General features: G+C 38.4%; 1 protein-coding gene across 4 annotated transcripts in view; it reads left to right on the forward strand.

The window, feature by feature from the left end:
- Positions 1–11,162, forward strand: part of LOC130556478 (sodium/potassium/calcium exchanger 2-like) — a 49,802-nt gene extending 38,640 nt beyond the window's left edge. For all 4 annotated transcript variants that reach the window (XM_057337524.1, XM_057337541.1, XM_057337549.1 and 1 more), the window contains 5 exons: positions 1,652–1,734; positions 6,005–6,139; positions 6,220–6,309; positions 6,803–6,969; positions 7,044–11,162. In XM_057337524.1, the coding sequence (XP_057193507.1) occupies positions 1,652–1,734; positions 6,005–6,139; positions 6,220–6,309; positions 6,803–6,969; positions 7,044–7,293 (725 nt within the window). In that variant the 3' untranslated portion in view covers positions 7,294–11,162. The remainder of the gene's footprint in view (positions 1–1,651; positions 1,735–6,004; positions 6,140–6,219; positions 6,310–6,802; positions 6,970–7,043) is intronic.
- The last annotated feature ends 2,884 nt before the right edge of the window (positions 11,163–14,046 follow it).

Here is a 14,046-nt window from a genome sequence, read left to right on the forward strand (position 1 = left end):
ATCTGCTTCATATGGTAACGTAATCAAGTTTCTGATAACCAACTAGTCGACTGATCGTTCTTCCCCAGATTATTTTCCACCAATGGGATTGATCTTTATTACACGATAGCTTGACATTTTATAATATAAAATAGTATATATATATATATATATATAATATTTTACAATTTTCATAATATAAATTGAGTCTCTTTTTGTGGTGTGTTAAAGACATACATGCACTTTCGTTTCTAGGGGGAAATTATGCTAACAGTTCCATATTAGCATATTAGCATGAAAAGCAGGGCCATTGAAAGCATCTTTCTTTGATGTGATTTCTGTCAACAGGACCACAGTCTGTATTCAAAACATCTTTAACCCTTTCTAATGTATCTGTCTATAATGCAGACGTTATATTGATGTGACCAATATTTTCTACACAAACAAAAGTAGTATGAAAGTATTGTTATGATTGTTAATCTTGTACTAGTTTACTAGTATTGTAAATGAATACATGTACAAGGCTACTAGTATCGGAGAGTATGCCATATCAGTGCGATTGTTTTATCTCGAGATGAACAGCAGTATTGTGTTTTGTGAGGGTTTTTTTTAACATCTTAAATTTCCTAATTTAACTAAGGCCTAGTTAGATAGTTCACCCAAAAATTATTTGATCATTTATTCACCCTCATGTCATTCCAAATGTGTGATTTTCTTCTTCGGAACACAAAATAAATATTTTGAAGAATGTTGGTAACCAAACAACATTGGCCCCCATTGACTTCCATTTTGTGGGCGCCAACCCACTGAGACATTTCTCTAAATATCTTATTTTGTGTTCTACACAAGAAGGAGTCACAAACAGGTTTTGAGTGACATGAGGGTGAATAAATGATGACAGAATTTGTATTTATGAGTAATCTATTCCTTTAAATTGCAGGAATATATTAAAGCGGTACTTCAGGCTTGAATCAAAATTTCCGATAATGATAATGTCTAACATCTGCTGAAGGGCGAACGAGAGGATTGTTTTTCCGCTAAATGATGGTGACGAAAGCTCCCGCCCAGAGGAGGCGGTGTTTCAATTGGCTGAAAACGAAAAATGCTGTGTTCGTCACAGGAACTTATGACACGCCTGCATCATTTGCGGGAAAAACAAGCCTCTCGTTCGCCTGCAGCGGATGCTAGACATTATCATTAATAGCCTTGTCAATATGTATATTTCTCTTAAACAAACACATCGATTCGCTTCAAAAGACCTTTGATAAGACCAAGGAGCCGTGTTGAGCCATTCTTTGATTGATGGATGCACATTTTGGAGCTTCAAAAATTGCCCCTCATTCACTCCCATTCTACCGCTTGGAAGTAAAAGTACGTGGTATTATAACTCCGACTGCATTATTCTCCAAGAAGAAAGTCACATCCACTTAGGATGCCTTGAAGGTAAGTAAAACATGGGGCAATTTTGATTCAAGCCTGAACCATTTGTTTTCCTCACTGTACCATGGTATCTCTCTGATTTTTTGTAAGAGTTTTTTAATAGTCCAATTTATATTAAGTATTTCATTTTTTTGTACGAAAGAAAACTCAAAGCTGGCACATTTTTATTAAAAGGCAGAGAGCTAAGAGGGCATGAGCACAAGAAAAACACTTCTTTCTGTGTACATTGCAGATAAAAATTTGCCGAACAGCTCCAGTGTGGAGGTGGATGTGACCCCACCCATGAACGGCACTGCTGGAGCGGACGGAGAAACGGTGAGTCGCCGATTCTAAAATAACAGACATTCTCCTGTACTCCTCAGCTCCCCCAACAGTGATATTCAAAAAGTGAATCATAGCTCTGACTTTGGAAATGAAGTGAAGGCCAAGTCACAGAAAAAGCTCATCTGAAATGGAAAACACATTTGGCCGTCTCGCTCCCCACTGCACTGCGTCTCGTCACATCAAATCACACGCGCACACACAGAAACACACTGCCTTATGCTAGAGCCAGCATTCACTTTTCCCGGTTTGAAAGATGAAGCATTCTCATCCGATGCCCCCTGTTGGCACGGCAACATGCCATAGGAACAGACGGCGCTGCGGGCATGCGGCCCTCTCAATGTCACTGTGACAACCAGGTCACAAGTGGCTCATCACTCATAAACTACGTGCATACACATAAACTATAGATCAGTTTGAGGAATTCTGTTAACACAAACATTACATACTTTTGGTTGCCTTAAAGTTTACTGCAGACTGACTACACTGAATAGGGATTTTCATTATTTTTGGGGTCAAGGGCCAATCCAAAATATATATAATAGTGAATGTCATAGACTCACACTGTAAAGTTTACTTATCTTGTCTGCATATTAATATGATTAATTTGGAACATAAAGCATTTTTATTTTAATTCTAATAAAAAAAGGCTGTAGGGGACAGTAGTAAATTCTGTCTTCTTATTAAAGATGTATTGTATGTGTGTTTCATAGTTGTCATAGTACTTAAAGTGTAAACTGAAAGATTTATGAAGGTTCAGCAAAGAATAGCACATAGCACATGCGCAAAGCTTATTGAGTCAAGGAGAATGGCTAGAAAATATTACTACAAGAGAAGCTATTCAAAAATATTAATAGCGGATAAATTGTATTCAATGTATGCTTTTGCTCCTGTGATCTTTTTGTTTTTATATATTCTAATGAAGTATTCCCTAAAACACTGTGGCTTGCCTTTATGCCAAGTAAGTTTGTCCAAAAATACTGTACCATACCATTTTTTACCACACACTTCATATATTGGTTGTATTTATTGTCAGGGGTATTAAAATGAAATATTTTATAAAAACGCCCTTTGTACATCATATTTGGCAAATACCGTATGTTTATTTAAAGGCATGGTGCACCCCAAAATAATCATTTTGTCATCATTTATTCACCGTCATGGCATTCCAAACCTGTGTGATTTAAGAAGATAGTTTTAGAAATGTCCCAGTGGTTTTGTGTCCATACAGTGGAAGTCAATGGGGTCAATGTTGTTTGGTTACCATGTTCTTCAAAATGTCTTCTTTTGTGTTTTGCAGAAGAAACTTATGCAGTTTTAAAATGAGCTTTTCTTGAACAAAAATTTTGGGTGAACTTTCCCTTTAAGCAAGAGGGAGCTGTCTAGCCCTGTAAATCCGCTGCTTGCATGTGGAGAATTGAATGCTACATTATTGATGAAGAGAAGGAAGGATTTCTACTTTCAGGATTCTTTCATGTCGGAACAAATTGTTCTGGAAAAAAGACTCTCCAGTTTTTCCAGCAGAGCTTTTACTTTTCAATGGTTGTATATTGCATAGTGGGACTTAATGTTTGTCTTTTAATATATTTTAGAAGGAAACATAGCAGTATGACATGACGAGGAATTATATTTTTCTCACTACCTGCATCTTCACAATTCACTGTGTAGTTCTCCATGTCGTTTCCGTCAGATTTTATTGAAACTATTTTGAGTTCTCAGTCGTGCTCGCCCACACTTTCCCTGTCTGCGTCTGTCAGGAGGCTGCGACGCAATGTTCCCACCCGCAGGAGCATTCACGAGTGTGTCGTCCCGATAATTATTCTGCTCCTGCAGGATGCTGTCCCATGACACACATACACACACTCGAGCTGAAGGTGACATTAATAAAAAAACTCAAATAATCTCAACAAGCAGCTATTTTTACCTGAAAACGGCCACAGTTGTGCTAAAGTAGGATGAGGAAATGTTGAAATGTCAGAGTAGACAGTCTTCCAACATCTCAGTGGCCGTTTAAGATTTCACTGCTGTGCTTGTGAAATCTTCATATTTCATGTTTTTTTTTTTCTTTCGTAAATCAGTTTTATTAGTCACCATTTTTTGTCACTGGGTTTTGCAAATATCTAACCAAAAGTTGACTACACAGTTTTTAATCATTTTAAAAGTAAAAAGTGAATTTGGACATCTGAGGTTTTGGATGGATACCGATGATATAACTGTAAGGTTACAGGTAAAGTAATGCATGTCAGTAAGATTTGTGTTCTTGGATGAATATCATTTTTGGTCTAAAATACTCCAATTGTAGAGCTACATTTAGGGCTTGTATTAAGGATTTATATCGTGTCACTGATTTTGTGGGCTGATAATGGCTAGGCTTGGGTTGGTTGAGTTTGAAATTGAGTTCCGAGCCCAAAAGATGTTGGACTGTCATCATCTATATGATTTTATTCCCTCGCACATCACTCGTCCATCCATGAATTCCCCTCTTTTACAAATCAGTCAAGCTGGAACCTCTTAAACTCATTGCCCATCACCATAGTAACCACTCCACATCCTTAAAGGGGAAAACACACACTTTTTTGATGGCTTGCTCCCACATTAATAGTCAACTACGCTATGTAGTCAGTGCATCCGTTTCATACACTTGACCTGGTTTTTGACCAGTCTGATGCCTGGACCGAGGAGAAAGGGAGAATATAGGAGACAGTGTGAGCTTCCCAATAAGCTGGCGCTTTTGTTTTCGTTTCGTCTCAGCGACTTCCATCGCTGCCATTAAGCAGCTGACAGCTCGTCTCAAAGGATCTCGGCTGCGCTCACTGTAACATGCTGCAGGTGCACAAAAGCACTCACAAACACCCTCAGTCAGGTAATGAAGGGGGGCAGGGCAGTTGGGTTTAGAGCCGCCTGTAGATGTGGCATGTTCAGACAAGACCGAATTTGTCCCCCCTGATTTGCAAGACCTTTAATTGGCGATACAGGGAAGCAATCGAGTGTGTTAAAGGTTTGTATGTGTGTGTGCCCAGAGGATCATTTTATTGCTTTGAGGTTGTTCTTTTTTTAGCTTTGGAGACCTTATGGAGAGTTATGTTACATGTAAATGGATATGTTTAACTAATGGTGGATGTAACCTGATTGAAAATATAATTATTTGGTTGGTGGCAAGAGTGCTACAGAATTGGCCTTGGTAATGACAAAATTATAAAAATATGTTTGTGATTGTAATAAACTGTGTGGCTAGTGTATAAACATACATTTGTTGTGTTAATGTCAGTGTCCTCCAGCTGACTCCAGTAACACTCAAAATCCAGAGTGCATTGTGGGTAAAAAACAAATGTAAGAAACTAATTTGTTCACAACAAAATGGCCGACGCAATACATAATACACTACAAAAAAGAAAGGGAGCAGTTTTGAACACGGCTTTGGTGACACCTTTTAAAATTTCTATGGTAAAAGGGAGCCGCAGAGATGACGTATTTTGTATGCAAACCCCAGAAGCGAGTTAGCATTTTACCACTTCCGGTTCCATCGCCCCAGTCTATGTTTTTTTTTTTCTGGGTTTTTTTGTAATTCGCCTGAAATAAGGTTTGTGGTTAACAAAATCTCTAAATATTTTCAGGTTTTAATCTATGACATAAAACACATCAGATATAACCCACTTGTGATTTTTTAAAGTGTCATTGTGTCTTAAAAACTTTGGCGGGGACGTTAGACGTCATCGCACGTATAAATCTCACAAATAATGCACCATGGGAGCAATTCTCTAAAAATGTAGATGTGGATTCATTCACGGAGGAATTACTTTCCAGGGAACACATTTTTAATAGAGTTTGAAAAAATTGTCGGGGGGTTGGTGGTGGTGACGTTGATATCGAGCGACCCTAGTGTAGTCTGTGTATAGCATCATGTTATTTCGGCTTCAAAAGTAACAAATGTTGTTTATCATGATAGACAAAACGTGTCATAAACCTTTGTTAATCACAGATCTTGTTTTTTGCAATCTCCCAAAAGTCTATAGAAAAATGCATAAGCTTAAGGTCGATGGAACCAGTGCGGGTTGGCCTACAAAAATACGTCATCTCTGCACCACTCCATTGTTTCTGAAGAAAAGCCATCAACACGAGTCTTCATTTGATATTTAATCTTATTGTTGTTGAGGAGTAACTTTGCCATGTTGCCATTTTTCTCTTCTATACACCAGTGTATTAAGATGCTTGGAAATGTCGCAGTGTCCACTTTCACACATAAACAGTTATTTTCATTAAACAGGGTGAAGAAGACGATGAGGAAGATCAGCCTCTTAGCCTCTCGTGGCCAGAGAGCGGCCGTAAGCGCTTCACATACCTCTTCCTCCTACCTATCATCATCCCTCTGTGGATAACTCTACCAGATGTGAGGAAGCCGGTGAGTACCTGCTGACCGCTGTTGTTATTGCACCGGGACACTGACGTGACTATGACACACTTCCTCTTCTTTCCCTTCAGACTTCCCAAAAATTTTTTCCCATCACATTTCTGGGGGCCATTTGCTGGATTGCTGCCTTCTCATACTTGATGGTCTGGTGGGCTCACCAGGTAAGACATGTCTCTGTTGTCCGACGATGCAAAACAAGTTATTTTCTTTTGAAACCGAACTGTGGGATGGGATACAAAATTATTAGCAGACAAAATGCTGGAAATATACAGGAGATGCAGTCAACTTTTATGACAGAACCAGCATACAGCTGGCATCATATCTGAATGAAGTGAACTAAATGCTTCAAAAGTCCACTTTCATTGGGTCTTTGAAATAATTATGTTCGAGCATGCATGCGATTTAAATGTCCAGTTAATATATTTACTTGGGATAGTACTTGACACTTCTGAAAACCCAAATAAGTTGACTTTACTTATTTGTGTTAATTTATTTACTTAATTGAAGTGATTGAGTAAACACTTTTCCTTTACAACTTTTATTTCATTGTTCATCGCACTTGAATTTGAAAGTGTGTGGATTTTTTTGTGAAGTTTAATATACCCCAAAACCAACCATTCATCAGTCCACGTGTTCTGTGTTCTTGCACTGCAGGTTGGAGAGACTATAGGCATCACAGAGGAGATCATGGGACTGACCATTCTAGCGGCTGGAACCTCAATCCCTGATCTCATCACCAGTGTTATAGTAGCACGAAAGGGTCTTGGGGACATGGCCGTGTCCAGCTCTGTGGGCTCTAACATATTCGACATTACTGTGGGGTAAGACGCTTCTTCAAAGTATGCTTTGTTACAGGGATATTTTATACACTAACATTCACGTCTTTGTTTCGCAGGTTACCGTTCCCATGGCTGCTATATTCCATCATAAACAATATGATTCCAGTAAGGGTGAGCAGTAATGGTCTGTTCTGTGCCATCGTGCTGCTCTTCATCATGCTCATCTTCGTCATCATCTCCATCGCCGCCTGTAAGTGGAAAATGAGCAAACTGCTGGGCTTCATCATGTTCCTTCTCTATATTGTCTTCCTGGTGGTCAGCGTCCTGTTGGAGGACAAGGTCATCGTCTGCCCTGTCTCCATCTAGCGTCCTGTCTTCTTCAAACGCACACCCACACATCTTCATGAAGCTAAAGACACTTCATACAAGTATGTTCTCTGTGACATCACATCGTTTCATCCAACATCGATCCAGCTGCGTGAGGCACAGGCCTCCTTACAGTGTAAATTATGCTTCGGTGAATCTGCACCAGTCTCTGAAGGAATCAGAACCGTTCAACTTTAAAACCACCAGCTTGTTTCAATGTCCTCCCTGCGACCTCCTTTTGACCTGCTGTGAGGAGATTCAGTCATTGCAGTACAGTGGCTGTAAGGTACGGGGTTGTAACGGTACACTAAACGAAAGTGAGCTGGGAAAAATACGAACTTATTTCACTTAACAATAAAAAGAGGCTCGCAAAATTTAGAATTCAATAATTGTCTCTTTTTGCAAAAGAATTTTCTTTTTAACCAAATCGAGCAACATGAAAGTCTTTGTGTCACTAAATGGTTTAAATATTCTGCTTCTCTGTTTTATGCGCTCTGCAGGGTGCACTAAAGATTTATAACCACATAGACGCTTGGTCATTTCTCAGTCTCTGTACGGTGCTCGTGCATGCTGTGAACATGCGGCATCATTGACTAATAGCATAGAGAGTTCATCCATACACAGTGCAGAGATTTGACGACAGTCTTTCGTTTTTAATATCAGTGAGAGATACCAGGATACCACTTTACATATGTTAGCAAATATAAGCTTATTGTAAATGCATTAGCTAACATGAACTAACAATGAGCAGCATTTATTAATCGTTGTTAATGTTAGTTAATGTCAATACAGTTATTCATGTTAGTTCATGGTGCATTATTTAACGTTAACAGATGCGATGTTTTATTTTTTCAAGATGTATTAAAAAATGCTGACATGAACATGAACTAAGAATAATAAATGCTGTAAACGTATTGAAGCATTGTTAGTACATGGTAGCGAATGCTTTAACTAATTGTTAACAAATAGTGTTACCGAAGATTCCTTCCCTTTTCTAATAATGTTTCGTCTATTCTGCACATTTAACAATCCCTTTATATCTGAAAATTTATTTAATTATATAACTATGTAATATTTTATTCACACACATTTTTCTGCCTTAAAATCTAGTGAACCGTTACATCCCAAAAAATACAACAGTCAATATCTGATTGGTGGTTTATTTGAGACGGAATGGATGAATGTGATCATGTGTTGATGAATCGTGTTTAAACAAAAAACACTTCTGGTCCTAGTACACAGCGGTATTAGTGCTGCCCCCAAGTATGTGAGTGCTTTATTTTGTCACCTAATATTTTCAATATTTTCCTTGAAATCTGCTGGCTTTCAAAGGCACTGGTGAGATCACACAGCCCTCCACTAAAGCCTGTAAAATGTATTTGCTACCACAATATTTACCGGAAATGGCGATAACTACAGTGGCAAAGAACATCTTTAAATGGATGCAGAACGCCATATTGGATTGTTTTTTTTTCAGCAAAACACTGATCTAAATATTATTTTATCTGCTTGTGTGTCAAGAGGCCAAGAAACAGATTTGGACGCATTGTTCAACGTGATGTATGATTCCTCATCTGTAAATGGCTGTCACTGATGCTCAACTTTCAGTTTTAAGAGATTTTAATATTCTGTTAATTTCGGAACAGTGTTGTTCGTAGAGGAAGTTCAGCTGCAGTGTCGATTGTGGTCGTACACCAATAACTATTCAATAACGCCTCGTGCACTGGAAGATTCTACAAAATGAATTGCATGTTGCATCCCAAAGTATAAAAGAGCAACCTTAGTATTCACTCATTTATGGAAAAAAAACATGTTAAATAATATTACAAAGGGACATGTGTAAGTCCTTATAGTCTGTAGTTAGGTGTTAAAATAACATTTAGACATATGTTAGGCACTCGAAGCTGCTAAAACAATATCTAGTGATTTCCCTAAATAGTAGGAATCTGTGTATTTGGACTGGAGCTCTGACCATTCAGAAATTCTTCATTCTAAATACATGCATGGAAAAGTGTAGCTTAAATCAAGATGTTAATTCAACCTGTGCTCATTGCTTTACTGTAAGGCTAAAAGATAACACATTTACCTACTACTAAAAAATTGTCTTTTGGTAACAAAAGAGAGTTAATGTGTTAGCGCTGTTTAAAGTTATTCTAGCTATGTATAATCACAAGCCTTTACAAATGGCGCAATTCATGTTCCTTCTAAAGGTGCTTTAGGATATGATATGTACAGAGACGCCTTAACTAATATAGACACAAAACTCACTGATGAATACTACTCACAAATAACATAACAGTACACTAGCATGAAATCAAATTTTATTTGTGGAGGCAGAATCTCTTTCAATGCATAAATTAAACTCGTTGCTCTCTGTATTTATTACGAATATTTTGGTGTGACATGGTCAGAAAACCTGCACACAGCTGACCGTCTTTTACTATGTACCTTTACTTTGTACATTCTGCCCTCTAGTGGGGAATGAGAAGTGCTTTCACGTATCCTACTGTATATTCCCACTACCCAAGTAATATGCATATGTAAAATGGATTATTTTGACTTATTAGAAGCATTGCTGAGTTCACTGCTTGTTTATTTGTTTAGAAGATTAATAAACAAAACATGTTTTTTTCTGAAGATATTGAAGATGTATGTCTGTCCCAAAATGTTGACAATTTGACCACTATTTATTTTATTTATTTATTTATTTATTTAATCCTCAGACACACATTTAACTTATATAATTTAAAATAGACTTTACAAGTGCTTCAACGTTACTTTGTTCTTTGTAAACAGATGATGTCAATGGGAATGTTACTGATAAGCAATGTAGCCATTTCTAGGCATTTTAAACTGTTTTTACCCTTTTCTTTCCCCTAAACTAAAACTGATCTAAAATGTATCATCAGTAGTTCTTTACTGCCCTAATGTCATGCACCATACATACTACTACTACAGTATTTATTTCCTTCACCAGCATCTGTTTTTCATAATGATTTTGTATTTATTTTTAAATATCTATTTTGTCTTACAAGAGGGCTGTAGAACTACACAATATTTAAGTGCTTTACCCTGTTTTACCTTGCTCCTGTGTTCAGGCAGGGTTTTTGACTTTTCAACTCTCTCTCGGTTGTCAAAATCTCATTGAAAGCACTTTGCATTGACATGTGTTTGTTTAATGTCTGTCTGTTTTTTCCTGCTCATGACTGATTTATGGCTTGTGTTTGTTATGTTGAATGATAAATCTGAAAGCTTGCCCTGAATTTACATTATGGAATTTATTGTACATTGGGTTTTCGATACAGTATTTTCAGGAATCGTACATACAGTAATCCCTCTGTGCTTTAAAAAAAATGAAACATTATTATAATCACTTTATGACAGCGCTCTACTATCTGCAGAAAAGCCCGATTTTGATCTTTTCCTGGCTTCTCAGAGTTTACTGTCACTGTCTCCACTGTTGTCTTTCTTTAAGAGCATATACAAAGAGTACTTTTTCACATTCGATTCAAACCTGGTCATAGACACAGCATGTTAAAGCCACACCATCGCTCAATGTTTAATGTTCCATTTCCCTAGTGTTCATGTGAGTCATATAATCTGTACAGCTATACAGACACTAATACAATCGTACAATCAGAGTATAGAGAATATGTTTATGTAAATGCAATGTAATAAAAGAAATAAATGCACATATAAGGAAAGGTGTTTGTGGTGAATGACGTTTTTATGAAATTAGCAATTGCAAAGATGGTACACAGCAAAGTCCCTGGTGTCAAACAAAAACCAGCTTGTGTATGAGTCCCACCTACGGGTGTACAAATTTATACTGAAGCAGAGTCTTTCTGGTGTGAAATGTTAATTTATTCATGCAGTTTGATTAAAAAATCAATTGAGTTCACATTACAAATGATGATTGATCTTTAGTGATGACACCTGCTGTCCATGAAGTGTTTAGATACACAGCTGATGTAAAGCAAATACAACAAATCTATGTGTAGAACTAATGTGGTCTCCTGACATCACGTAATATCAAGATGCTTAAACAACTTTAAACAGTGTTGCCATAATCACTTATTAAAAGAAGTTTGAGTGTAAAAGATGTTCATGTAGAGTTAGAGTTTTAGCTGCAGTTTGAGTAAGTTTGAAATGTTTTAGATGTGACGTCACCATTAGGGTGTGGAGTATTCTCATCAGTGGGGTACTTGGACATTTTGTTTTAATTTCTTATCCTCTGTTTCTATTGCTGTTGCAAAATGAGTTAAACAAACACACTGCCTGTGGTTTGAAATGTTTGTTGTATATAGACTTTGCTTGAAATCATCAGAAAATTATGGTGTAATGGAAATTTCGACTGTTTTAGTCAAGCTCGAGATTCCAATGTTTGTCAATAGCGGTGTGGTAAGATAAACAGATACTGCCTTTGTCAACAATTGTAATTAAGATGCTTTAAACTGTCACACACAGACATCAAAACTCAGCATACAAATCTCAATAACGGTTACAATCAATAAACCGTAAATGCTGCAGTGCATGCTGGGTAATAGAATAGCATCAAACTTAACTATGACATCCAGCATGCATTGCGTTATTTTTACCACCACTGTTGAGTTTTGTAGGATGAGTGTTGAAGTCTTAGCATGTGTGAGAAATGTTTTAGGAACCTCTGATCACATCTTTACAACAGCATTTTACCACTCTAGCTGCATTTTATAATGTCAAATAACATTATTTTTCATTTGTCTCTTCCAGTAAGCTTTACTTGTTAATAATGCTTATACTTTATAAATGACAGGATTGTGCATTGCATGTCCTGCTTGGTGTAATATCATGCATGTTTAGAGCACTGCTTTACACAAGCGATGAATACTGCTAAGCTGAAATTTAGTCCAAGTACCCAACCAAATGATCACCATAATGGTGACTTTATGGCTCGGTTTCACAGACAGGGCTTATCTTAAAATGTATTGACCAATAAATTCTACAACCTTTGTATGATTGGTCCCTGTATGTTCTGTGCTAAAAATTTAAAGGGACAGTTCACCTAAAATTCGAAGTAATGAAATGTTGACAATCACAATACGCTCAAAAAAATGATTTGTTGGATTTACATAAAAAAGTAGTGTCAAGTGGTTCCATGCAGATATGTTGCGTAGTTCTACAATTAACAATTAAGTTTTATGAACAAAAGAAATTGAAGTAAAGTTGATAAAACTTTTTTTGAGTAAATCCAAACCATTCCGATTGTACCAGTAATTTTAAGTTAATTAAACTCAATATTTATCCTTCTCAATGGTACTTTTTGTTATCATACATAAGTTATATACAGACTTACTGCATGTAAGTCAAAACACAATGAGCCAATCAGATGAGAGGCATCTCAGCACAGGCATTAGCACAGATGTCGCAACTCGCCAGACGCCTCCTCTGGAGTCAGCAGCTGATGGAATTCCTGCCACTCATATCCCGGGCGAACTCAACCAGACAGCCGATGCGCTCACTCGGCAGGTCACGCTCCGTGGAGAGTGGTGACTCCATCCCCGCACCGTCCAGCTCATTGGGAGCAGTTCGGGCTGGCGCAGGCGGACATGTTTTTGTCCGCTTTGGTACTCCATGACCGAGGCCCCCCTCAGCATGGATGCCTTTGCGCACAGCTGGCAGCGGGACAAGAGGAAGTACGCCTTCCCCCCCAGTGAGCCTCCTTGCACAGGTCCTGGGAAGGAAAGAGGAGCACCAAGTTCTGTTAGTTGCACCCTATTGGCCCAACCAGATTTGGTTCTCAGAGCTAACGCTTCTGAAGACAACTCCCCCCTGGCCGATTCCCCTGATGAAGGACCTTTTTTCTCAGGGGAAGGGCACTGTCTGGCACCCGAGACCAGACCTCTGGAACCTCCATGTCTGGCTCCTGGATGGGACGAGGAGATCCTGAGTGACCTGCCTCCCACAGTCGTGAGCACCATCACTCAGGCAAGAGCCCAGCCACTAGGCGACTGTATGCCTACAAGTGGTGCCTCTTCTCGTCTTGGGGTTCTTCCCGCAGGGAAGGCCCACAGAATTGTGCGATTGGTGTCGTGCTGTTCTTCCTTCAGGGAAGGTTAGAGAGCAACCTCTCTCCCTCCACGCTCAAGGTGTATGTCGCTGCACATCACACATTTGTGGCAGGTGAGTCTTTCGGACAGCACGACCTGGTCATCAGCAGAATTATACAGAAGAATTTTTCACTGTAGCGATCTGCATACCACGACAGCTCCTGGTCTACAGACTGTCTGATTACAATGGAGAAATCATCGATGTTTTTTTTTACGACGAAGCGTACTCCATTCTCACCCCTGTTTAGAAGCTATTAAGCTGGAAATAAAGGGGACAGCCACGCTTAGGAGCGGTAAAATAAATCGGCCTTCTGGTTGATAATGCGTTTCTTGGCTGATATGCCATTTTTTTCATCGGAGACCAAATTTAATTTCAGCTTTTCTCCTTTTCAGCTTGCGATAGTCTTTGGCAGTGATCGGAATTATTCCATATAAGATTCTACTTCACAGAGCGTTAGAGTCAGTTTTTCGAAAGCCGATTGTAAAATAAGACGTCACTGTTTAGGCATCGCTTTATGTAACAGCTTCAGCAGTGGTAGATGCTTGCAAAGTCGTGCTGACATGACGAATGATTAGAGTTTTACTTTTTCGGGAGATAAACCACTTGGCGGTCGGAGACGTCAGAGATTTTGGTTTATAGTCTATCAGTAAATATCCAAAAGGT

Source organism: Triplophysa rosa, linkage group LG1 (genome assembly GCF_024868665.1).
Source record: "Triplophysa rosa linkage group LG1, Trosa_1v2, whole genome shotgun sequence".
NCBI lineage: Eukaryota > Metazoa > Chordata > Actinopteri > Cypriniformes > Nemacheilidae > Triplophysa > Triplophysa rosa.